Genomic DNA, 26,610 nt, shown 5'->3' with positions numbered 1-26,610 from the left:
CTTAAGAGACATATAACCCATATGAAGGTGATGACTGAAGAAAAGAGCGCATTTTTCAGGAAGATTACCTTTAATGACTGGGAAGTGTAGAACAATGCTTTTCAGTGACATGCTAATTGTTGGGCCTGTCTTTTGCATACAAACATAATGGACCACAAAATGACTTCTGTCACGTCGCTTCAGTTGCTCCGACAATTAAAACCTCAGGTGGGAGAAATTGCTCTGAGAGACGAAGAGAAAGTAAACGACAGAGAGGAGGGAAAAGTTGTCTGACAGTTTAGCAACATAATAGTTTTAGCTGGCTTGCCTGCTGAGTTTAGCTTTTCTGAAGTCGCTGAACAAAGCGACCATGATGAAGCATCTTGACAGCCGGTAGTTACAGCCATTCTCTAATATAGAAGAATGTCTGACACTGTGTGCGTTCAATATCTGTTTGATTTAAATGAACCCATGAGTCACATGCCATTGAGCAATTGAATAAAAGAGAAATTAAGAGCATTTGCTTCCCCAAAATCATAATTTGAGTTCATCTGTCTTATGTGCTTGATCATCTGACAATGGAATGAGAAGTTGAAGTTTGTAAAGTATTTTCCCCTAATACTGATAGACAGCCTGAGAGAAAGTGTTACTGAATATATATATATATATATATATATATATATATATATATATACAGTGCTATGCATAAGTTTAGACACCCATGCTAAAGTTGACTAAAAAGAGGAATAAAAAATCATCTTTTGGAAACTGAAATTAATGCCTTAATTGAAAAAATTAGGAAAAAATCCAACCTTTAAGGACACCAATTTTCTTTGTGAATGAATAATGTATCGTACCATACCTAGAGATTGGCATGGTTTTATTTCAGTTAGCCTAATAGCTGGTTTGATTTGCATTGAGAGATGATCTTATGGAAAGTACCCCATGCCAATCTCTAGGTATGGTGAAGGCTATGTGATGATGTGGGGCTATTTTAATTCCAAAGGCCAAGGGAACTTTATCAGGATGCATAGTATCCTGGATCCATGAAGTAACTGGCCTTTAAAAATAAAAATCTGCCTGCCTCTATGGGAATTTAACATAGGGGTGTCCAAACTTATGCACCCTGTATTTTAAGGAAGACCATTTATTTATTTACGATACATTATTCATTCACAAAGAAAATTGGTGTCCTTAAAGGTTGGATTTTTCCTAATTTTTTCAATTAAGGCATTAATTTCAATTTCCAAAAGATGATTTTTTTTATTCCTATTTTTAGTAAACTTTAGCATGGGTGTCTAAACTTATGCATAGCACTGTATATATATATATATATATATGTGTATATATATATATATATATATATGTGTATATATATATATATATATAAATATATATATTTATATGTATATGTATATGTATATATATATATATATATATATATATCATTTGTTAATAAAAGGTGCTGCAGAGCCACACTAAACATGTCACTGCTTCAAGTTAACCAATCCCATTGCAGAAAATTGTGACATTTGTGTTAACTTCCTACACGTTGCAAGTTCCTTTTTACATAAATACATAAAATATTACCACAGACACACAGACAGACATCAGGAGCACAAAAATGCACTTCGGGTGAGATATTAGTTAGTTAGATTTGACTTATAGCTTTAATACTTCCAATACATCCAAACTGAACTAAGAATGTCTGGGCTTGTGAATGATGGTATGGATAAAGGTTCAATGATGGAATCAGAAGACAGAATAGAGAAGACAGTTGATATCTACATCACCGCTGAGGCTGTAAGAGACATAAAACATAAGAAAGACACAGAGGACTTCGACACCCAAACAGCGAAAACCCAAACACCTCAACACACAGGTAACTGAAATTAACTGCTAATACATTTACTTTATAAAAGTACAATAAATTGTTTTAAGTGAAGAAGAAAATAGATAGCATAATATCTGCCATTTTCAGGAAGTGATTCTGTGAGGAACAGAAGCTCCAGAGCAGCTGCAGTGTGTTTGGTGTTGCTGTGTGTTCTTCTACTGACTGCAGTCATAGTGCTGTGTGTTCACATCTATACAAAGAGCACAAACTACACAGAAGAGAGAGATCAGCTACTAACCAACATTACCAACCTGATAGAAGAGAGAGATCAGCTAAGCATAAAGAATAAAAACCTGACCAATGAGAGAGACCAGCTAAGAAATGAACTTATCATTTTTGGTAAAGTTTCTTTAATCTATGTAGTTATTTTCTATACAGCAGACATTTTTAAAATATGATTTAGATGGGTTGTGCTCTCAGTAACATTCACTGTTCATAATCCAAGAGTTTACTATCTGTTATAAGTTACTGACAGGTGAGTGTAATGGGAATAAAGATCTAACAGCTAAACTGGTTGTTTACAGATGGATGGACTTACTATAAATCCAGTTTTTACTACATGTCGAATGAGAATAAGAGCTGGACTGAGAGCAGAAGATACTGTACAGAGAGAGGAGCAGATCTGATCATCATAAACAACAGAGAAGAACAAGTGAGTGAGAGTTGTATGTGCATTTATGGTGTTTAGTCGCTAAATAAGAGATGGTTAGATGAAATATTGTCTGTTTATGATGTAAATGTGCAACTGTTTCATCTGCTCAGGATTTTGTGAAGAACATGACTGGTTCTGCTGCAGTCTGGATTGGTCTGACTGACAGTGATGTGGAGGGAACATGGAAATGGGTTGATAACAGCACACTGACCTCTGAGTGAGAAAACACTGAACTGATTAATATCTAATAAATGATTTTCACAGTCAGTATCATTTCACACAGAAAGCAGCACTGAACATCTAATGCTGATCTGTATTTTCAGGTTCTGGGGCATTTTAGTTCCAAATCCAAAAGAGCCTAATGGAGGTACAGAAGAGAACTGTGCTCTGACTGCGGATCGTAACCAAAGGTGGTCAACTTTATCCGGATGGCTTGATCGTACATGTAATTTAGCTTATCAATGGATCTGTGAGAAGAGTATTTCACAACTCACACTGCCATAGGAACATCACACACCTTTTTGACACATTTAACAGTACAACACTTCTGTAATAACTAAATCATCTAAAGCGTTTTTAGGCTTTTCTGCCTCAACGGTCTAACAGCGCTCGTCAATGTCAAAATGATGGACCAATCAGATCAAAGAAGGCGGGGCTTAATGTTCACTGAAGATTAATGTGAATTCCAATGAAACACTTTTAGTTTTTAAAGTGAAAGAGTGTGTGTGTGGCAGGATATTAGTAGCTAAACATTTAATATCTGACAACAGTTTTAAGATGGATGTATTTAACGATGCACACAAAACTATTCAACTTTTTAATGCAATTTCACCATTTTGAATTGAAAATATGCAATCATTTAAATTATGTCATTTATCACTGAATGACGAGACAACACTTATTTTTTAACTTATTTTTTTTTTTACATATTAGACATACAAACAAGAGTGAATGTGTGCATATTTTTAAATAAAATATTATTTACAAAGAGTTTAGATGGATTATTTGACAACTACAGAGTCAACATTTGTGGATCAAAAAAGTTACCGACAAGAATGTATATTGTTCAAAATTCATGTATAACTTTGATGAAAGGTTTTGATCCACTTCAAATGTTGACTACTGTATAGGCCATAATTAGACCTAGAACTTTTTACCATTATTATTTCTTCTTTATTTCATTAAGTATCTTTTAATCATTTAATTATTTAATTTCTTTAAATAAAAAGAAATCACAAACACATCTGGTAACACTTTATAATAACTGCATGCTATTAATCATTAGTTAATCATTACTAAACAGTCAATTCAGCATTTATAAAGCATTAATAGACATTAATAAGCAGTTTATAAATACAGCTATAAAAGCTTTATTCTTGATTTATAAGCATATCTATAATGTGTTTAATAATTGTATTTTCATACTTTATTAATGATCAATTTATCATTTCTAAATGAAGTATAGCATTATTTACAAAGCAGTTACATTATTTACAAAAGATGTTGTCAGTGATTAATAAGATCACTTAGAAAGTGTAAGTAAATGTAGTAGATTCAGGTAGTTATAAAGCATTTAGTAGTGGTCAGTTAACTATGTTTGTGAGCTCATCTAAAGTGAGGACTAGTTATGCCTTGTAAAGCATTTATAAAGGAGATTTAAAGGCTGTTAAATATTTTTATGTTCTTTATCACTGTGTTTGTTTCCTTTTTCTGTTTAGAAGAAAACTGAGTCTTTAAATCTCCTTTATAAATGCTTTACAAGGCATAACTAGTCCTCACTTTAGATGAGCTCACAAACATAGTTAACTGACCACTACTAAATGCTTAATAACTACCTGAATTAACCATGCAATACAGTAGAAATACATGTTAATAAAGCATTTATTAACACACTAGTAATTATTACTATATGTCTGAATAATAATATATTTAAACAGTTTATTAATCATTTACTTACACTTTCTAAGTGATCTTATGAACCACTGACATCTCCTAAATAACCGGTTTGTAAATAATGCAATACTTCATTTAGAAATGATAAATTGATCATTAAATAAAGTATGAAAATACAATTATTAAACACATTATAGATATGCTTATAAATAAAGAACAAAGCATTTATAACTGTATTTATAAACTGCTTATTAATGTCTATTAATGCTTTATAAATGCTGAATTAACTAATGCTTAACTAATGATTAATAGCGTGCAGTTATTATAAAGTGTTACCAAACATCTTTATGAAAAGAAATAAAAACATCAAACAGACATCAATCTCTCAGTTTAGTCCTTTTAAAAAAGATGATTATATTAATTAAATTAATAATACATTTATATTTAAATAAATATGCATGGATAATTTCATACACATGTATTACACAAACATATGGTAATGTATATGTATTTGTACATTTTGAATAGACCACTTTTTTTTAAAAAAATTCAAAAATATTGTAAAATGATCCTATATAGAGAAAACTATATCTCAAGTATTTTATTGAGAAAATGTGCTTGTTGATGTTTTGAAAACGTTGTTGTTCTGCAATAAACTAAATTTAATATAAAACATCTCTTTGTTTTGAATACACATCTACTCATTCATTATTATATATATATTAAAAAAAGCCCCGATATAAGTAATCCAAACTTTTACAGAAAAACATGAAGGTGAAAAATATTTTTATAAATTATTATTAGAGTGAAACTCCAAACTCCTCCCACCATTGCCTGGTTGGACTAGATAACTTGCAAAAAGACACAGAGCTGATAACTATTAGGCTGACGTCGTCATACTCAGATTCTAGTCAGAATGTGAGTCTGATACTGCTCCATTGGGCTGTGATTATGAGGCGTGTTTCAACCGAACCAGGAAAGAAAATGCCTCTGCACTCAATTGGATAGACCTACAACCAATCAGAGCAATGGAGTAAGTGTTTAGCAATGCATAGTTGTCAACAGAACTCAACTGCAGGCACGCTGGAAGAAGTAGAAGACGAAGAAGAGTGTAAACGATCTTTGCCAGTGTTGTAAAAATAATTTAAGGATTCACGGAGTAGTTACCAACACGATCAGCATTTTTTAAAGAAATAGTAAAGGTGAATGCATATACGAACAAGTTCTCCATTTAGGATTAGGAAATAAAATGTTTATTTTACATAAACTTGAAGAAATTATTTGAAAAGTTGAAATAATGTGCCTGCCGGTAAATGAATAGACTCATAGGCCTTTAGATATATTATCATATCTGAATATGTTGGTTTTTTTATACTATGATAATGTACTACAATACACTGAGGTGCAAATGGTATCTGTCACTATTCACACTTAGTGCAAACAAATAAGTTTGTTATTTGCACAGTGTAATTAGTTACTAATGTTTTCAGTTAGTGCAAATAGCATCTGCCTATATTAAAACTTACATTTTTTAATGTGGGGGGGGGGGGGGGGGCATATGAGAGTTGTTGACACTGTGGACAGAGTAAAGTTAAAGTTAAGCTTCCTTATCGTCATTACCTTTAACTTAGAACATTACAGAACTGATTAATTAAAGACAATATAGACTATAACCTTACTGTCAATTTTTTTTTTTTTTTTTGCTGTAATGAATGCTTGTTTAAATAAAGTACAGAAAGCTAAATTGTAATGTTGTTGGTTTACATAATCAAAATTTTGTTATGAGTGGCTTGGATACTATATCAAGAATGATGTCTTTAGATGACTCTTTTTAATGAAAAAATATATATTTTAGCCAACTGCACTAGGAACACCAACAGATCTTTTGGTTTGGATGAACTTAAACAGATATGAATAAAAAGGTTTTGACAGTAGTTCTTTTAAGTCCACCTCCTTGAAAATCAGTGGCGTGCACAGACCTCCTCCGGGGCAGGGGCGGAAGGACCAAAAAGGGCACTTTTTTTGAAAAACATTTATTTTTTAACATAAATCACCTGTATTTAAAGCAGTACCCGTCTGTCTGTTGTGTTTTATATATTTTAATGACTTCCTCACAATTATTTGGAATATCTCTCTCGATGGAGAGCAGCAGTAGGTCAGAGAGCCTCTCTCGGAAATGATGATAATATAACTGTAACGGTCACCAGCTGGAGTGCCCTTGAGAGCCACTAGAGGGCACTCCACACCAGACTTTCACGTTCACTCACAGACTACATCTCCCATCATTCTCTGCCTGGACTCATCAGCACTCATTATCACATTCAGCTGTATCTCATTATCTTGTTTAGTTCACCCCATATAAGCCTGGTTCACCCCTTCACTCACTGCAAAGTTTTGTTTAGTGTCAAACTGCAACTCTGAGCGTTTTCTTGTTTCTTGGTTTTCGGATTTCTTGCCTGTTCCTTGGATTACTCTCTTGCCTCTGACCCCTGCCTGTCTTGTTTTTTTTTTTTTGTTTGTTTGTTTGGACTGTCTACATGTGTTTTGACCCATTGCCTGTTTATTGGATTACGTGTCTGGATTGCCCCTTAATAAAGCTGCTATTGGATCTCACCTTCGAGTCTCGGAGCAGTTTCGTGACAATAACTAATTATTATTTACTTTACCAAACAAAACAGAGAATCAAGTCGGTAATTATGAGGAATTCATGTTTAGTTATGTTGATGTTATAAATTGTAGGCCTATGTATTCAATAAAGTGTTAGCTATCATGAAATCAGTAACACTTTACAATAAGGTTTCATTAGTTAAATTTGTTAACATGAACTATAATAATGAACTACACTTCTACACAATTTATTAATCTTAGTTAATATTAATTTCAGCATTTACTAAAACATTATTAAAATCAAAAGTTGTATTTGTTAACATTAGTTAATGCACTGACTGTGACATAACATGAACAAACAATTAAAAGTTGTATTATTATTAACTAAGATTAACAAATAGGCCTACAGTAGCCTAACAAATGTTTAGTTTAGTTTCAGACACAGTTGAGCTAACAAACAACAGCACAGTCTGAAACAGGTGTAGGCTGAAGCTCTTGCTTATAATGCCTACCTTTTAAAAACATCTCATATTTTAATAAAAAATAAAAATAATTATTGTCTTACATCATTATGTTGACAAACAAATATAAACCGAATACAAAAACATTAGTATTTCCTATGCAATACCATTGCACAATCCAAATACAACAAAAGCAGCTTGTTCATTTATCATTCTTTAAATGGTTTCATATAGTTTCAGTGCATTATTTTTAAATAGTTTCTTTAACTTATTAAGTGCCCCACATATTTTTAGTTCCTCATGACAGCTATTCCATAGATTTACACCTTTAACTGAAATACAATGGTATTTTGCATTGGTCCATATGATCTTTTTGAATTATAAGTTCCCCTTAAGTCATGTTGGCATTCTCTTTCTGTGAACAACCCTTGGATACTTTCTGGAAATTGATGATTTTTTACTTTGTACATGATCTGTAATGTTTTTAGTTGTTTTGCTCATGATTAGTTAAAGGGTACATAACATGCACAGTTTCACCTAATCTCATGTTAATCTTGAGTACCTATAGAGTAGTAGTGCATCCTTAATATCTCAAAAAAGTGTTTAGTTTTATTATATTTAGAAAAGAAAAATACAGCTTTCCGATTCTCTCCGGAAAAAGCCGAGGTCCTGGAGGCGGAGCTATAGTCAAGCGGTAGTGCTTGATTTCCAGCAAAAGACAGAAATCTGATCCAGTTGTACTTACATGAATGGGGTCTTTTATCACTGGGACCGCTCCACGTTTTAATAGCAAACGATTTGCAAATCCAGCGTCGACCTGAGCCTTGTTAATAAAACATTCGTCACTGAAATGGCCAGAACACACAACCGCACTTCCTACACTCCGTTGCTGCCCCGGAAAAACAAACTGCATCCACTGTTCCTGTAACACTGGGTTCTTTGGGAAGCTGAACACGGTAAGCTTTCCCTCACATCCAAATACACACTTTTTTGGAGACATTCTTGAACAAATCCTATGCAGCGCTGCCGATGATTTCCTGTTGAAGCGCGTTGATGTGCGCGGTCTCGCTCTCCTCTAGTCGACGTGCTCGCGGGCGCGCTTTTCCGAGAGAAATGCTCATATAAGGAGTTCCACTCTTATCTACGTCATTAGATCCACGATCTAAAAAAAAACAGCCGAAACTTGTACCAACCCGGAAGTAAGATTTTCAGCATAGAAATTCTCCGTTATTCGTCCAAAAATATTTTTTTAAAACTTTGCCCATGTTTAGCATGAGAATCTATCTCTTTAACACTGTAAACAACTCTGAATACATGAAACACCATTGTACCCCCCCTTTAATGTTAGTTAATATTATGAATAATAAACAAAATGAACCTTATTGTAAAGTGTACTATGAAATCAAAGATATAAATTCCTTACAATTTAGAGCTGGACATGGACTTTTCCTTGGACATGAAATTTACTTTCACTAGATGTATTTCCCCAAGCTAATAACACTTGCTATGGCCTGGACAAAAAACGAATGACATTGTCAGACTCAGAATGCGGCTGAAATTGAGTCATACTTTTATGATTGTTAAGCATAACTCACATGCTGCTGCAATTTTTACAGTAGCATGGTAGGATAAATGTAACTTTTCCGTATTAGCTTAATGTTACCTGCTGCCCGTGCAGTTGGAAGACTCGCGGCGAACTGCTGCGTACATAGTGCTGCAAAAAAAAAAAAAAAAAAAAAAAAAACGCCTACAGCCACTTCACCTCCGCCAAAAAAATCATATTTAATATTTGTTTGTATTACTATTGTTCGTGGCAATGGTGTATAAGTGTATTGTTATTTATTATAATATTTATTTTAATAATTATTATTATTTACATTTATCAGAGAGGGGCACAATACATTTTGAGACAAAAGGGTCAGGGGCTTGAGCCCCCCCTGCCCCCACTGCTAAAACCATAAACTGATCACCAGTCTGGACTTTTATGTACCAGCAACAATATAAACATTTAAAAAGCTGCAGAAGTTTCCCAACGGCACCCACTGTCAAAATGAACAGGAATGAATTGAAACAAAGATAGCCTACTGAATGATTTCTCTTTAATATGTGTATTTAAATCCCATTAAAATGAACTCAAAATCCACATTGTTGAGAAAAAAATAGTGTACTTCTGTGGTGGTTTGAAGTTCCTTTATGCATAAATAGAAACATTTCCACAAATCAACAGTTCCTTTCTGCATAAATACTTGACATATAAAAACAGCTGAGGAACAAAACACAGTCCGCTCCAGGAGAGAAACTAGAGTTAGTTTGTCGGCTTCTAGACGACACTGAAACTGTCTGAAAGTGAAATGAAAATATAGAAAGGAGTACAACCTGCAAAATGCACAGAAAAGATAGACAAACTGATGAGATCTACGAAAATGATGACTTTATTAAAGGTAAAACTGGAAAAGAGATCACAGACTCAACGCAAATTAAACCATCTGAATGCACAGGTACTGAGATTAATAATTCAACGTTTTTTAATACTTTCAGTTGATGTGTGCTGTGTTAAATTGATAAATAAAGAAAATAACATCATATCTGTGGTGTTCAGGAAGTGATTCTGTGAGGAACAGAAGCTCCAGAGCAGCTGCAGTGTGTTTGGTGTTGCTGTGTGTTCTTCTGCTGACTGCAGTCATAGTGCTGTGTGTCACGTTCACTCAAGAGAGACAACAGCTCATATCCAAGAATGAAAACCTGACCAATGAGAGAAACCAGCTGATATCCAAAATTGAAAACCTGACCAATGAGAGAAACCAGCTAAGAAATGAACTTATAATTCTTGGTAAAGTTTATTTTGTTTGTTGTTATTTCATACAACAGACATTTTTAAAGCACGATGTTGCTGGGTTGTGCTCTCAGTAACTTCCAGTGTTCATAATCTATGAGTACTATCTGTTATAAGTTACTGACAGGTGAGTGTAAAGGGAATAAAGAGCTAACAGCTAAACTGGTTATTTACAGGTGGATGGACTTGCTATAAATCCAGGTTTTACTACATGTCGAATGAGAATAAGAACTGGACTGAGAGCAGAAGATACTGTAGAGAGAGAGGAGCAGATCTGATCATCATAAACAACAGAGAAGAACAAGTGAGAGAGAGTTTTATGTGCATTTATGGTGTTTAGTCGCTAAATGAGAGATGGTTAGATGAAATGTGTCTATTGTCTGTTTATGATATAATGTGTACATTTTTCATCTGCTCAGGATTTTGTTAAGAACATGTCTGGTTCTGCTGCAGTCTGGATTGGTCTGACTGACAGTGATGTGGAGAACACATGGAAATGGGTTGATAACAGCACACTGACCTCTGGGTGAGAAAACACTGAACTGAACTGATTAATATCTAATAAATGATTCTTACAGTCAGTATCATATCACACAGAAAGCAGCACTGAACATCTAATGCTGATCTGTATTTTCAGGTTCTGGGGCACTTTAGCTGGATCTCCAACAGAGCCTAATGGAGGTACAAGAGAGAACTGTGCTCTGACTGCGGATCATAACCAAAGGTGGCCAACTTTATCCGGATGGCTTGATACTGCATGTAATTCAGCTTTTCAATGGATCTGTGAGAAGAGTATTTCATAACTCACACTGCCATAGGAACATCACACACCTTTTTGACACATTTAACAGTACAACACTTCTGTAATAACTAAATCATCTAAAGCTTTTTTTAGGCTTTTCTGCCTCAACGGTCTAACAGCGCTCGTCAATGTGAAAATGATGGACCAATCAGATCAAAGAAGGCGGGGCTTAATGTTCACTGAAGATTAATGTGAATTCCAATGAAACACTTTTAGTTTTTAAAGTGAAAGAGTGTGTGTGTGGCAGGATATTAGTAGCTAAACATTTAATATCTGACAACAGTTTTAAGATGGATGTATTTAACGATGCTGTTACGATATTATGTGACACCAAGTTGTGCGACTTTGGTGTTTCTAGTTTCTTTTGTATTGTTTCTGCCGCTGTCCGTTTTCTTTTTACTTTCTCTCTCGCAGGCAATATGCTGATCGGTCGCCTGATTGGCTGTCAACCATCTGAGAGGAGGGTTCTGGCGTGCTGACGTCTGCAAGTGAGATCCAGTCATATGGTTACCGGAAATCCGGGAACTATAAAAGGAGTCACGAACGCATTAGACGGCAGCGGCCTTTTTGTTTGTGAATTTGACTTTGTGCGCTCGGCATTTTTTCTGTTAAGCTTGATTTGGTTCTGCTTGTTTTCAATTTGAGAATTTATCAAGCTCTGTTAATGTGCTTTAAATCGGTCATGTGAGATCTCGTTGTGTTGCCGTACTATTCTTCTTATCTAAATGTTTGAGAGCGGTAACGCTGTGTTTTGGAATGGTAAAGGGAAAGGGACAGGTAAGAGATGTCACGTGACGTACATTGCACTTAGGTTTATTTTCTGTTTAAATACACTAGGTTAAGGGGCATGTGCCATTTGTTGTACTTTTGTTTGATAGTTAGAGTAGGGAAGGATACGACGTCTCGGACGTCGAAGACTTTTCCTTTCTACATTTTTCTTTTGTATTAGTTAGGTTAGTCTAAAACGGTATAGAAAGATTATTTTGTTTTATTCTTTTTTTTGAGTTGGCACTGTCCAGTTATTCCCTTTTATTATTTTTATATATATATATGTTTAGGATCATTTGACCAGTCCTTTGACCAGTTGCACATAATAAATGTGTTCAAACTAATAAATGTGTTCAAACGCTCTGCTGCTTCCTGGTTTCACTCATTTTCCAGTGTTATAATAGTGAATATTGTTGGCGGGTGACATAATGTTCCCCTTCTACCTTCCTAGACTTGTAAAACCATGAAGGGTCGTAACAGATGCATATGCAAACTATTCAACTTTTTAATGCAATTTCACCATTTTGAATTGAAAATATGCAATCATTTAAATGATGTCATTTATCAATGAATGACAAGACAACACTTCTTTTTTTTTACATATTAGACATACAAACAAGAGTGAATGTGTGCATATTTTTAAATAAAATATTATTTACAAAGAGTTTAGATGGATTATTTCACAACAGTAGTCAACATTTGAAGTGGATCAAAAAAGTTCATCAAAGTTGTCCTAAGACAAGTTATAATGTTATAAATTATAATGATATGTGTCTGTACAGCGCATGGCTGCTAAAGCTTTTAATACAAGTGATGAAAAATGCTTTACTGATGCGGGACGTGCTTGGTGTTAAAGTGAGTTATTAACCTGGGAAAAATAAGTCATGTTATGTGCTCATAATGATTATCAAAATTCATGTATAACTTGATGAAAGGTTTTGATCCACTTCAAATGTTGACTACTGTATAGGCCATAATTAGATCTAGAACTTTTTACCGTTATTATTTCTTCTTTATTTCATTAAGTATCTTTTAATCCTTTAATTATTTAATTCTTTAAATAAAAAGACCACCCCCTCCCCCCCTCAAAGAAAAAAAAATTCACCCTCACCGGAAAAGCAAAGTCCGCTCAAATAACGTGCCGACATGAAATTTCTCTGTAGTAGACTTCTGTTTGCAATAGCCCTACTGTGCTGTAACATGGTATAGCCGGGCGATGCTGGTAAAATGACACAACCCTCTCCGCTCCCTGCTCACATGTTCTGATAATAATAGTGTCCTAGAACTATACTTTATTTTTGATAATTAGTCAAAAAATAAATCTGTTAAATCTGAGTCTGTTGCACAGAACTGAATGAAGAATAATATATTGATATATTGATATTATTTTAATATAGGGCTATTTTATGTCCAGTTGTTGTGTTACTTTAAAAAATAAAGATTATTTTATTGGCTTGTATTTTTTTTCATTTATTCAGATTCAGTAAAATGATTGTATTTAATTTAAAATTCTAATAATAATAGAATTATATATATATAAGAAATTCATAATTATTTTTTAAAAAGTCATTTTTGGTTTTGGTTTTCAACCAAATGCATCTAGAATTTTCGGTTTCGGCCCAGAATTTTAATTTCGGTGCATTCCTAATATCAAGCGAGACTCCAGTCTGAAGAAAGTGATCTTCAGTTATTATTTGTACATTATTCAGTTCTACATCACCAGTCATTGCACATCAGTCCAATATTTTGAAGTAGTTTGAATAAAATAAAGGCATTAAAAAGGAGTTGAAGCTCTGCATTATTACTGAGTTCAGTCCCAGGAGTGACTTGTAGGCGTTTTTCATGGGTAAAGTGCGTGACACGTAATAGTTAGTTACAATGCAAATATCATGATTACGGTTAATAAGTTAAATACACTTCTAATCTTATATTACAAAATACATTTATTTTCATATTAAACATCACAACAGACATTAATCTCTCAGTTTAGTCCTTTTAAAAGAGATGATTATATTAATTAAATTAATAATACATTTATTTAAATAAATATGCATGGATAATTTCATACACATGTATTACACAAACATATGGTAATGTAATATGTATTTGTACATTTTGAATAGACCACTTTTTTAAAAAAATGCAAAAATATTGTAAAATGATCCTATATAGCAGTGGTTCCCAAACCTGTCCTGGAGGACCCCCAACACTGCACGTTTTCTTTGTCTCCCTAATCAAACACACCTGATTCAACTCATCAGCTCATTATAATAGCAATACCTATAGCAATAACTATGATTAAACAATTAAAATACATTTATATGTAACCACTGTTGTTGTAATTTTGGCCGCATCTGAAAACATGCTTTGAAAACATCCATTGACATTACCCGAGAAGTCAAAGTAAAAGCTTTAGAAAACTGCGCTCTTTCAAGGAAGTGTATTTAGTGCGTGGATGGAGTAAGGAAAGTGTTTGAAACATGACCAGTTCAGCTGAATAATAAAGTTTACCCTCTTTTACTTTAACCTAATGTACAAACTGTAAGCTCAAATTAAAAACAGCACTGAAATAAGAGCGCGCAGTTTATCTGTCAATCAGTTACGCATTAAAGTTGTGTTTGTTTCTCCAGCAACAGTAGACTACCGGTCGTATTTTCTTTTTTAGAATCATCATTGGTTCAGTAAATTTTTTATATAAAAAAAAAGTGATGCACAGTGTCATCAAAAGTGATCTGACAAGCCAAAAACTTTGTCTATTTCGCTATACATTATATGCATTATGCTGATATGAGAGTTGTTGACACTGTGGACAAAGTAAAGTTAAAGTGAAGCTTCCTTATCGTCATTACCTTTAACTTATAACATTACAGAACTGATTAATTAAAGACAATATAGACTATAACCTTACTGTCAATTTTTTTTTTTTTTTTTTGCTGTAATGAATGCTTGTTTAAATAAAGTACAGAAAGCTAAATTGTAATGTTGTTGGTTTTTTACATAATCAAAATTTTGTTATGAGTGGCTTGGATACTATATCAAGAATGATGTCTTTAGATGACTCTTTTAAATAAAAAAAAGTATTTTAGCCAACTGCACTAGGAACACCAACAGATCTTTTGGTTTGGATGAACTTAAACAGATATGAATAAAAAGGTTTTGACAGTAGTTCTTTTAAGTCCACCTCCTTGAAAATCATCAAATAACTCACAATTATTGAAGAGCATTTAAAAGCAGCCGCTGCTAAAACCATAAACTGATCACCAGTCTGGACTTTTATGTACCAGCAACAATATAAACATTTAAAAAGCTGCAGAAGTTTTTCAATGGCACCCACTGTCAAAATGAACAGGAATGAATTGAAACAAAGATATTGAATGATTTCTCTTTAATATGTGTATTTAAAACCCATTAAAATGAACTCAAAATCTACATTGTTGAGAAAAAAATAGTGTACTTCTGTGGTGGTTTGAAGTTCCTTTATGCATAAATAATAGAAACATTTCCACAAATAAACAGTTCCTTTCTGCATAAATACTTGACATATAAAAACAGCTGAGGAACAAAACACAGTCCGCTCCAGGAGAGAAACTAGAGTTAGTTTGTTGGCTTCTAGACGACACTGAAACTGACTGAAAGTGTAAATGAAAATATAGAAAGGAGTACAACCTGCAAAATGCACAGAAAAGATGGACAAACTGATGAGATCTACGAAAATGATGACGTTATTAAAGGTAAAACTGGAAAAGAGATCACAGACTCAACGCAAATTAAACCATCTGAATGCACAGGTACTGAGATTAATAATTCAACGTTTTTTAATACTTTCAGTTGATGTGTGCTGTGTTAAATTGATAAAAAAAAGAAAATAACATCATATCTGTGGTGTTCAGGAAGTGATTCTGTGAGGAACAGAATCTCCAGAGCAGCTGCAGTGTGTTTGGTGCTGCTGTGTGTTCTTCTGCTGACTGCAGTCATAGTGCTGTGTGTTCACATCCATACAAAGAGCACAAACTACACAGAAGAGAGAGATCAGCTACTAACCAACATTACCAACCTCGCAGAAGAGAGAGATCAGCTACTAACCAACATTACCAGACTCACAGAAGAGAAAAAACAGCTACTGACCAACAATACCAGACTCAGAGAAGAGAGAGATGGGCTAAGAATAAAGAACAAAAACCTGACCAATGAGAGAGACCAGCTAAGAAATAATCTTCAGAGTTATGGTAAAGTTTCTTTAATCTATGTAGTTATTTTCTATACAGCAGACATTTAAAAAATATGATGTAGTTGGGTTGTGCTCTCAGTAACATTCAGTGTTCATAATCTATGAGTTTACTATCTGTTATAAGTTACTGACAGGTGAGTGTAATGGGAATAAAGAGCTAACAGCTAAACTGGTTGTTTACAGGTGGATGGACTTACTATAAATTCAGTTTTTACTACATGACGAATGAGACGAAGAGCTGGACTGAGAGCAGAAGATACTGTACAGAGAGAGGAGCAGATCTGATCATCATAAACAACAGAGAAGAACAAGTGAGTGAGAGATTGTGTGTGTGTGTGTGTGTGTGTGTGTGTGTGTGTGTGTGTGTGTGTGTGTGTGTGTGTGTGTGTGTGTGTGTGTGTGTGTGATAGCTAAATAAGAGATGGACAGATGAAATGCATCTTTTGTCTGTTTATGATATAAATGTGCAACTGTTTCATTTGTTCAGGATTTTGTGAAGAACATGGCTGGTTCTGCTGCAGTCTGGATTGGTCTGACTGACAGTGATGTGGAGAACACATGGAAATGGGTTGATAACAGCACACTGACCTCTGGGTGAGAAAACACTGAACTGAACTGATTAATATCTAATAAATGATTCTTACAGTCAGTATCATATCACACAGAAAGCAGCACTGAACATCTAATGCTGATCTGTATTTTCAGCTTCTGGGGCACTTCATCTGGATCTCCAACAGAGCCTAATGGAGGTACAGTAGAGAACTGTGCTCTGACTGCGGATCATAACCAAAGGTGGCCAACTTCATCCGGATGGCTTGATCATACATGTAATTCAGTTTTTCAATGGATCTGTGAGAAGAGTATTTCACAACTCATACTGCCATAGGAACATCACACATCTGTTTAACAGAACAAAACTTCTAAAGCAGTGTTTCTCAACCTTGTTCCTGGAGGACGCCCCGCTGATTTATATAAATGATTGGATTGATGTCATAAAAAGTGAAGCCACCATCCCCCATATTGATATTCCCTAGTATTTTAATTCACATTCTATTAAATTAAAAGGAAATCATAGGATTTTAATGAGAAAACATTACCTAGCGAGTATCCCTTCTTACAACGCAAACATCCTAAACATTTAAAAGTTTTTTTTTTTTGTTTGTTTTTTTTTTTAAAGTTGGGAACCTCCCCTGCTTATTAAACGTTACGTTCATCTTCATTACAGTAGATCATTTCAGATCAGCTGATGGACGAGACACCTCAACATTTGTTTTGCAAATAACAAAATGATTCTTCATAAATCACAGATTTATGTTTTGTAGGGCATACGCATACAACTTAATTCGCCATGTACAGTTATTCACTAGGGTTGTAATTATATGTAGATGTAATTATGTTTTGTGATATAATATAGGCCTAGGTTTTTTTCATACAATAACTATAAATGATTCAACAGTGTTTGCATTAACAGCGTGCATTTCATGCATGCATTAAAGATCACGACTTAAATGTGGGTTAAATGAAAAATAAGATAGAGCTGAAGTCTTCAGGACAGTGACCATCCAATAGACCCCTGCCCACTCCCACTGAATGTCTGACCATTACCGCCCGCTCCCGCCCGCCCGCTATATTTATTTTAATAAATATAAAATAAATAGGAAATAAAAACCTCATAGATATCACAGGCATTTATGTAGCCTAGATAATTAACATATAGCAAAAAGAAAATAAATAATACTAAGAAACATGAATCACTTGGCCTAGCCTGCTATGAATGAAGAAAATGTTACTAATTGACTGAGGTGAACTTTATTTGTTGACTCCTTTCTTGTTAAGCGGCAAATCGCAGGACCAGCCTTGTATTATATGATCACCCACTTCCACCTGCAGCAAAGGTAATACCACCCGCTCTCGCGAGATTTGCGTTGGGTCTCAATAAAGCCCTCTACCGACTGGGCACCCCTGATCTAAAGTAAATACAGTGCTTTACAAACACATCCTTTACCCGATAAACATTAAAGTTCATCTAAAAAAAAAAAACTGAATTTGAATGGTTTATAATAATAATAATTTGAAATCATTGAATGGTTTATAATAATAATAATTTGAAATCATTATTTATGATTTCAAGCATCATCATAAATAATGAACTATCTCTTCAAGTATTGTGTTGAGAAAATTTGCTTGTTGAAGTTTTGGCAGCTTTTTGTTTAATTGTTATTCTGCAATAAACTACATTTAAAATAAAACATCTATTTTATTTGAATACACATATCTACTCATTGTTTATTACTAAAACATTTTTCTCCCCACATTTTATAAGAAATCAAGACTATGACAGCACACAAATGTAAATGTGATAATTATTTAGTAACTCCCCCCACCAAATGTAACATATTTAAAACGGTGTGTGTATATTTCAAATTCAAGTTCAAATAGTTTGACATACACTCACTCTGCCCAACTGGTTGGACTAGACAAATTGACAAAAGATATAAAGCTGATAACTAGTGTGAGAGTAAGAACAATGGATATTACTTTTGACATGACTGATCAGATTCAAAAAAAGTTTGAATCTGCCTTTTACCAATTTCCTTAAAAAATCAGCTTGGAGATATGTTTATATATACTGTATATATATATATATATATATATATATATATATATATACATATACACGTTTTTTGCAGTGAGATGCATCTTTTTAAAATTGTTTTCCTATGGCAGTGAGCGTTCTGTGCGCTATTTATGCGCGCCTCACGGTTTCTATTCATGCGCCTCATGTTTTACCGCCTGCAGCACCTCACATTTTTGCAGTTGAAAAAAAAGCAACTCCGAGCAGAAAAAGCGCCGGACATCATCATGTTTTTTTTCCACTGTCCAATCGAATGAATGGAGAGGTGGGCCTTCCGTTGTAGTGATGAAAGCTACAGTTGCTTTGAACGCCCGGAGAGTGCGATGATGGAGGATAAACTTGTGGCGCTCTTGCGGGTTACCAGGAGCTTAACGACTTCACGAACCGTAACTACCACAATGTTAACAGAAAGTAAATAAAGTTAATAAAAGGCTGATTTAATGTTTACTTGACTGACAGGACAGTTGTTTCGGTGGTTGCCTAGCAACATAAAAAATGCAGCGCACTGCTCGTTCTGTGTGATCGGGGCAGTGCTGTGCGCCTCGCGTTTTCGAAACCTGAAAAACGCGTTTTGTGTGATCGGGGCCTTGCTCATTCTCTCCCTCGGTTAACATGCGCCCTATCACAAGCACAGCAGTCATCGCTCATAAATCATAATGACTGATCAAATAAGGCATTGGTGGAACAAAAATTTGTTATGGCGGCCGCCCAAAAATTTAAATGCATGAAAAACCCTGTATGGGCAGCAGTAAGTGTCCGACTTGTCAGTTCCATTTTCAGTTCCGCCCCCGACTGCAAGTGGCAATTGGGTGCAAGTGCATTCTCATTCTTCCCTCACTACCTTTCCTCGCATCTTAGCTCCACCCATTTAGGATGCAAGGAAAGGATACACCGGTGTATCCTCGCTTATGACTCCTCGGGAAGCTTCCTCACTCCTCATTGTGTATCTGCGGTCACTGCCTCCTTGCGGTGCAATTAGAGAATTGAGATGTACTTCAAGATGGCTGAGTACGATCAGTTTCCGGGTCACAGGCTGGAGGACGAAGGAGCGAGGAAACGAGGAAGCATCAATTTGAGTATTGAGAAGCACCCATAGGCTATGTCTACATTCATCCAGATACATTTGAAAATGGCGTTTTCGTTTAAAAACGCTCTCCATACACACTAGCATTTTCAGGCGTTTTCCGACGTTTCAGTGTGAATGAGAAACTTTAGGAAAACGCTAAATTCACCTCACTGCGCATGCATAAAACCTCACAAAAGCTCACTGAGATGATACAGACGGAAAAATAAATAATATTTATTTTTTGTGCGGGGGGTTATCTTACCCTATGTATTTAAGCCATCAACTCCCTTTGTTCTGAGTCATCTATGATTTACGTGATTGTGTTATGCTGTTTCTCTTACCTGTTATCCAGTAGATTTACTATTAATTTTGGTTTTTTTTAATCTCCATCATCATGCACTCATTAAAACCCATTTGTGACAGAGATGTGATAGTTAAAATGCAAGTATCATGTATCATACAACATTGTCTTTAACGGTTGCTCTCTGTCGCATCCTGTCACAGTAAACTGGCCTGTCAATCATCTTGTCACAGTTACCATCCTTCATATTTCATTTCCTACTGTATCGGAGAGAAATGCAGAAGCACGTTGATCTGCAGTCGTGGGTCTATCATGTGGAGAACTCTCCTCATATTAATGGATAATGATGCATTTAAAAGTTAATGGTCAAACGGATCTTTCTAAAAGTCCACATTGTTATTGCAGATGAAATGTAACACGGATGACAAGAGAGAAAAGAGAAGAGAACAAGAGAAAGAGAACAAGAGAAGGATGTGCATCATTATACTGGATCCGTGCAATCGGTCTTAAAGTGAAAGCTATAAATAGCTGCTGTTGTCTATATGTCATTAATGTTAATCAAACAACAAATCCATTGTGATCCACTGAAACACTACCATATAGTCACCTAAGGTTTTGCTTTAAATGTATCAAGGGGCCAGAAAATACTGTGACAACCTATCGATGCATGCTACTACACACATATACTGTACACAATTACAAATACACAACTTTTCACAATTAATTTTCATACAACAGTTATCTACAAAGTCTTGCTGCTTTTCGTAACATTAATGCAATGGCAATTTACTTGTCTTCAATAATTAACTGGCATATTTCCTGAACTATGTGAAGAGAAATATATATAGAAGGTAAAATCAGCAAACACTTTCATATATTTACTTTAGAAGTCAAGACGTGAAGTTTAGTGTGATCTGATGCCCCCAGTTAAGTTCCCAAAAGAACTCAGAACAAAAATTGTTTGGGGACCTTAAAAGTATTAAAAGTATATATGTGACTCTGGATCACATAACCAGTCACAAGTAGCACGGGTAGCTATATTTGTGGCAATAGCCAACAATACATTATATGGGTCAAACTTAACCTTTTTTTTTTTTTTTTTATGGCAAAAATCATTAGGATATTAAGTAAAGATCATGTTACATGATAAGATTTTGTAAATTTCCAACCATAAATACATAAAACATTTATTTTTGTGAGTGAATGCAGCACACATTTTATTTTTATTTTTTTTTTGGCACAAAAACACTAATAGTGTTATTATATATGAGCATGTATCCGGTCAAAAGTCAAAATTTCAAAAAATTTCCCAGATTACCTGAATTCACCCTACTTCAAGTGTGTTAATGATTATTTAACTTGAAGTGTGCTATTTGGAAACAACTAATTGACAAATAAAAGTGAATTTATCAGTTTAGGTAACATGGAGAATGATAAACATTGTTAATTTACATACAATCTTAACATTGTTATTTTATTGTTTAAAGGACACTTTGCTTTTTTATGCTATTCTGTAATAAACTAAATGTAATATTATAGCTTTAAAATAAATCCATTACACTCACAACACAAACTTTTATGCACTCAAATATGATAATTACCCAAAAAATGCATAATTAATAGTGTAATTATATTCAGTAATATAAATAAACGTGTGTATTCATGAGTTAAAACTTCCACAATGTTTATAACATAAATTTCATGTATTACTAGTTACTATTTCACCCCTACATTATCCCATGCAAATTATGTTTCCATGACTTACAGAAGGACATTTTGGAGCCAAAGAACATAATAGTTCAACCTTCCAGAAAAATCAGTTTTGGAAAGTTTGGCCGTAATATTTTGAATAATCAAACAGTGGCAGGTTCCAGTTATAATCATTAAACTTATGTCAATACAAGCCCCTCTGACATTCTGTGGTGAGCTGAACTTCCTGCACCTATACTTATAAATACTTTTCCACACATCAGGACATATATCGGGAATATAATAAGGTCCACCTCAGCTGCTAGTATTAGCTAGTTATTTTCTTTATTTGTTAACTCAAATAAAATAAAAAAGTTATATTTTAGAACACTCTCACCTTCACTGGAACCTTCTGAAAGTAAATACAGGTATGACTCAGAAAACGGATAGAGGAGCGAGACAAATGAAGACCGGTGATATCTATGAAAATGCTGATTCAATAAGAGGTAAAATCACGAGAGACAAAGGACACTCAATTGCAATGAGACTCCAGCCACCTGAACTTACAGGTACATTTTACAGTTAATAATTAATACTTTTCCTCATTAAAATAATAGCACAAATATTTGAAGGCACAAACACTTTTTAAAGGCTTTTTAATACTATTGAATGCTAAAGAAGATATTCAAATCATATATTTTATTTTCAGGAAGTGATTCTGTGAGGAACAGAATCTCCAGAGCAGCTGCAGTGTGTTTGGGGCTGCTGTGTGTTCTTCTGCTGACTGCAGTCATAGTGCTGTGTGTTCACATCCATACAAAGAGCACAAACTACACAGAAGAGAGAGATCAGCTACTAACCAACATTACCAACCTCATAGAAGAGAGAGATCAGCTACTAACCAACATTACCAACCTCACAGAAGAGAGAGATCAGCTACTAACCAACATTACCAACCTCACAGAAGAGAGAGATCAGCTACTGACCAACATCACCAACCTGACAGAAGAGAGAGATCAGCTACTGACCAACAATACCAACCTCACAGAAGAGAGAGATGGGCTAAGAATAAAGAACAACAACCTGACCAATGAGAGAGACCAGCTAATAAATTATCTTCAGAGTTATGGTAAATTTTCTTTAATTTATGTAGTTATTTTCTATACAGCAGACATTTTTAAAGCACGATGCAGCTGGTTTGTGCTCTCAGTAACATTCAGTGTACACAATCTATGAGTTTACTATCTGTTATAAGTTACTGACAGGTGAGTGTAATGGGAATAAAGATTTAACAGCTGAACTGGTTGTTTACAGATGGATGGACTTACAATAAATCCAGTTTTTACTACATGTCGAATGAGACGAAGAGCTGGACTGAGAGCAGAAGATACTGTACAGAGAGAGGAGCAGATCTGATCATCATAAACAACAGAGAAGAACAAGTGAGTGAGAGATTGTGTGTGTGTGTGTGTGTGTGTGACAGCTAATTAATAGATGGTCAGATGAAATGCGTCTTTTGTCAGTTTATGATATAAATGTACAATTTTTTCATCTGCTCAGGATTTTGTGAAGAACATGACTGGTTCTGCTGCAGTCTGGATTGGTCTGACTGACAGTGATGTGGAGGGAACATGGAAATGGGTTGATGACAGCACACTGACCTCTGGGTGAGAAAACACTGAACTGATTAATATCTAATAAATGATTCTCACAGTCAGTATCATATCACACAGAAAGCAGCACTGAACATCTAATGCTGATCTGTATTTTCAGGTTCTGGGGCACTTCATCTGGATATCCAAAAGAGCCTAATGGAGGTACAGGAGAGAACTGTGCTCTGACTGCGGATCGTAACCAAAGGTGGCCAACTTTATCCGGATGGCTTGATTTTACATGTAATTCAGCTTTTCAATGGATCTGTGAGAAGAGTATTTCACAACTCACACTGCCATAGGAACATCACACACCTTTTTGACACATTTAACAGTACAACACTTCTGTAATAACTAAATCATCTAAAGCGTTTTTAGGCTTTTCTGCCTCAACGGTCTAACAGCGCTCGTCAATGTCAAAATTATGGACCAATCAGATCAAAGAAGGCGGGGCTTAATGTTCACTGAAGATTAATGTGAATTCCAATGAAACACTTTTAGTTTTTAACCCCTTAAACCCTGAGCCATTTTTGGAGTTTTTTTGTCTGAGTGACACACAAAAAAGTAAAGACTCATAACTTCAAAACTATAACAAGGAGAGTCAAAAGGTAGGTATCGTTTGATAGAACTCTTTTCAAATTTTTTGAAAATATAAATTACATTACATTTGGATATTCTCCTGCCGAGAAACTGCTGATAAATACAAAAAAAAAAAAACATAATTTTTATTATGATTTTACATATCTCTCTTGTTTGACATGCAATAACTCGGGGAGGAAATATGGTAGCACAAATTTTCTTTTTTGGGGAAGTACCCCTAAATGTGAGCTGCATCTGAATCAAATTTTGTGGTGATCGCATAAAGTACTCAAAAGTTACAGCATTTGGAACAAAGGTAGCCTTTTTGTTTAGTCCTCACACATTTGGAAAGCAATAAAAAAAAGAGTTTTCTGAGTGACATACACAAAACTAAAGACTCATAACTTCAAAACTATAGCAAGGAGAGTCAAAAGGTAGGTATCATTTGAAAGAACACTTTTCACATTTTTTGAAAATATAAATTAAATTACATTTGGACATTCTTCTGCCGAGAAACTGCTGATAAAAGACAAAAAATAAATATAATTTTTATAATGATAATGCATATCTTTCTTATTTGACATGGAATAACTCAGGAAGGAAATAAGGTAGGAGGAAAAATCTTTTTTGGGGAAGTCCCTCTACATATGAGCTGCATCTGGATAAAATTTTGTGGTGATTGGATAAAGTAATCAAACGTTACAGCCTTTGGAACCAAGATAGCATTTTTGTTGAGACCTTGACGCCCCCTCATGGGCATTTTTTATAGTGTTTCACCATGAAGAATATCTTGTCATAAAAGCAATAGATAAAGTTAATTTTGGGCTCATTTTAATTGTATGAATATGCTGTAAAAAATGAAGTGCCATTTTCAACGATTTTTGAATGTTTCGTGAGATGTATGATGTTTTTGACACATTGCAGTACATAGTACAAAAAAGTATTTTATAGATTATGAATTTTTTTTTATATCTTTATCAGCAAATAACTCAGCAATACTTTGGAGTTTTTCAAATAGGCTACATTCACTGTAAAGTTCAGACTCTAAGGTTTCAAATGACACCAATTTTGTTTGAATCAAGGCAATATTTTTGAAAAATATGATAATGAATATTTTCGCAGCTAGGGGGCGCCATGGGTGGCGCACGCGGGCGGTACACTCCGGTTTAGAGAGACTAGTCAGCACTCGTTCAGAGTTGATCGAAGTGGTTAGATTCTTTAAAAAGCTGAGATTCTAAGCTTTAAAATGATACATATTTTGTTTTATTCCACGTTTGAAAAAGAGCACGGACGGTTCCGGGAAAATTGGAAAACACTTTGCACCCAGGAAGGATGAGAGACTTGTTTTTTATCCAAGTATGCATTACTTCATGAGGAATATCTCGTGATCAAAGCAATGGATTCTGTTGTGTGTGGGCTCTTTGTAATCGTGAGAATCTGTTGTCAATAAAGATGTTCGATTTTTCACAATCTATGCATGTTTCATTGAGTTATGAGCTGAAACGTCACATCAAAACAACATAGCATCACTGCTATTGCTACTTCATAGGTGCGCCTCTGGTATTTTTTTGTGTCAGAACGCTATAAGGAATATCTTTAGACCTGAGTGATGGATTATGGTGTGTTTGGGCTCTTTTTAATCGTAACATTCTGCTGTAAATAATGATGTGCCATTTTCCACAATTGATGCATGCTTCATTGAGTTATGAGTTAGAACGCGACATAAGTGCTACATCTATAATAAAGATCTATGTGCGCATTTGTGTTACAACTCCACGAGGCATAACTTTAGATATGAGTGATGGATTATGCTGAGTTTGGGCTCTTTTTAATCGTGAGAGTCTGCTGAAAATAATGATGTGCATTTGTCTACGATATGTGCATGCTTCGTGAAGTTATAAGTAAAAACCAAACGCGAGTGCTTCATGAGTATATATTTGGCTAGGTACGTCTTTGGTATTTTCTGTGTTAGAACGCCATGAAGAATATCTTTAGATCTGACTGATGAGTTTGGGCTCGTCTTAATCATGAGCTCCTGCTGTAAATAACGATGTGTCATTTTTCATGATCGATGTATGTTTCATGAAGATACGAGTAAAAAGGCCAAGTCTAAGCTACCTCGCTTGGCTACGTGCGTTTGTGTATTTTTTGTGAATTAGAACTCCATGAGGAATATCTTTAGTTCTGAGTGATGGATTACGTTGAGTTTGGACTCATTTTAATTGTAAGCATCTGCTGTAAATAATGATGTGTCATTTTCCACAATCGGAGCATGTTTCATGAAGTTACAAGCGGAAATGTGTCTAAAATTCAGCATCCATATATGGTTTACCCATGGGTCTCTTGAGGGGCTTATTTTACAAAAACCTTGCTCAAGTTTAGTAAAAGCCTGAAACAATTATGCTTGTTGTATTCTACTCATTGAGACCTTTCAAATGACATATGACACATGACTATCTGAGCAGTATGATGTTTTTGACACATTGCAGTACATAATAATTTCCTCTTCCTCATAAATTATGTATTAAAAAAAAATCATTTTATCAGCAAATAACTCAGCACTACTTTGTA

General features: G+C 34.7%; 4 protein-coding genes and 1 long non-coding RNA gene across 10 annotated transcripts in view; 4 read left to right on the top strand and 1 right to left on the bottom strand.

Annotated features, from left to right (window-relative positions):
• cadm2a (cell adhesion molecule 2a) overlaps positions 1-26,610 on the bottom strand; it is a 511,389-nt gene that overhangs the window by 116,840 nt on the left and 367,939 nt on the right. The window lies entirely within an intron of this gene.
• On the top strand, positions 1,684-25,511 carry LOC307152060 (uncharacterized protein; the record flags this gene model as incomplete). The annotated part of the gene is made up of 5 exons (XM_079860454.1): positions 1,684-1,861; positions 22,518-22,937; positions 23,123-23,250; positions 23,369-23,475; positions 23,582-25,511. 5 exons carry the CDS (start codon positions 1,684-1,686, stop codon positions 23,760-23,762), a joined length of 1,014 nt encoding a protein of 337 aa, XP_079716580.1. The 3' UTR covers positions 23,763-25,511.
• On the top strand, positions 2,362-3,766 carry LOC307152746. Its single transcript, XR_013820041.1, has 3 exons — positions 2,362-2,525; positions 2,636-2,742; positions 2,849-3,766. It is a non-coding gene; the product is annotated as an uncharacterized lncRNA (long non-coding RNA).
• On the top strand, positions 9,921-12,246 carry LOC307152745 (C-type lectin domain family 10 member A-like). Of its 2 annotated transcripts, none has more exons than XM_079861645.1 (5): positions 9,921-9,984; positions 10,086-10,316; positions 10,496-10,623; positions 10,739-10,845; positions 10,957-12,246. In XM_079861645.1, the coding sequence occupies exons 3-5, from the start codon at positions 10,531-10,533 to the stop codon at positions 11,120-11,122; spliced, it is 366 nt and encodes a 121-aa protein (XP_079717771.1). In that variant the 5' UTR covers positions 9,921-9,984; positions 10,086-10,316; positions 10,496-10,530; the 3' UTR covers positions 11,123-12,246. The 2 variants fall into 2 exon arrangements, with proteins under 2 accessions (XP_079717771.1, XP_079717770.1); XM_079861644.1 differs by lacking the exon at positions 9,921-9,984 and having other exon boundaries at positions 10,285-10,316; positions 10,957-11,043; positions 11,536-12,174.
• LOC307152734 (uncharacterized protein) lies at positions 15,461-18,120 on the top strand. The gene is made up of 5 exons (XM_079861631.1): positions 15,461-15,677; positions 15,780-16,115; positions 16,301-16,428; positions 16,605-16,711; positions 16,823-18,120. The coding sequence occupies exons 1-5, from the start codon at positions 15,563-15,565 to the stop codon at positions 17,001-17,003; spliced, it is 867 nt and encodes a 288-aa protein (XP_079717757.1). The 5' UTR covers positions 15,461-15,562; the 3' UTR covers positions 17,004-18,120.

The sequence above is a fragment of the Squalius cephalus genome (assembly GCF_949319135.1).
Source record: "Squalius cephalus genome assembly, chromosome: 24".
NCBI classification, from domain to species: Eukaryota; Metazoa; Chordata; class Actinopteri; order Cypriniformes; family Leuciscidae; genus Squalius; species Squalius cephalus.
The sequence above is the reverse complement of the archived record's forward strand: the minus strand, read 5'-3'. Positions and strand labels throughout refer to the sequence as shown.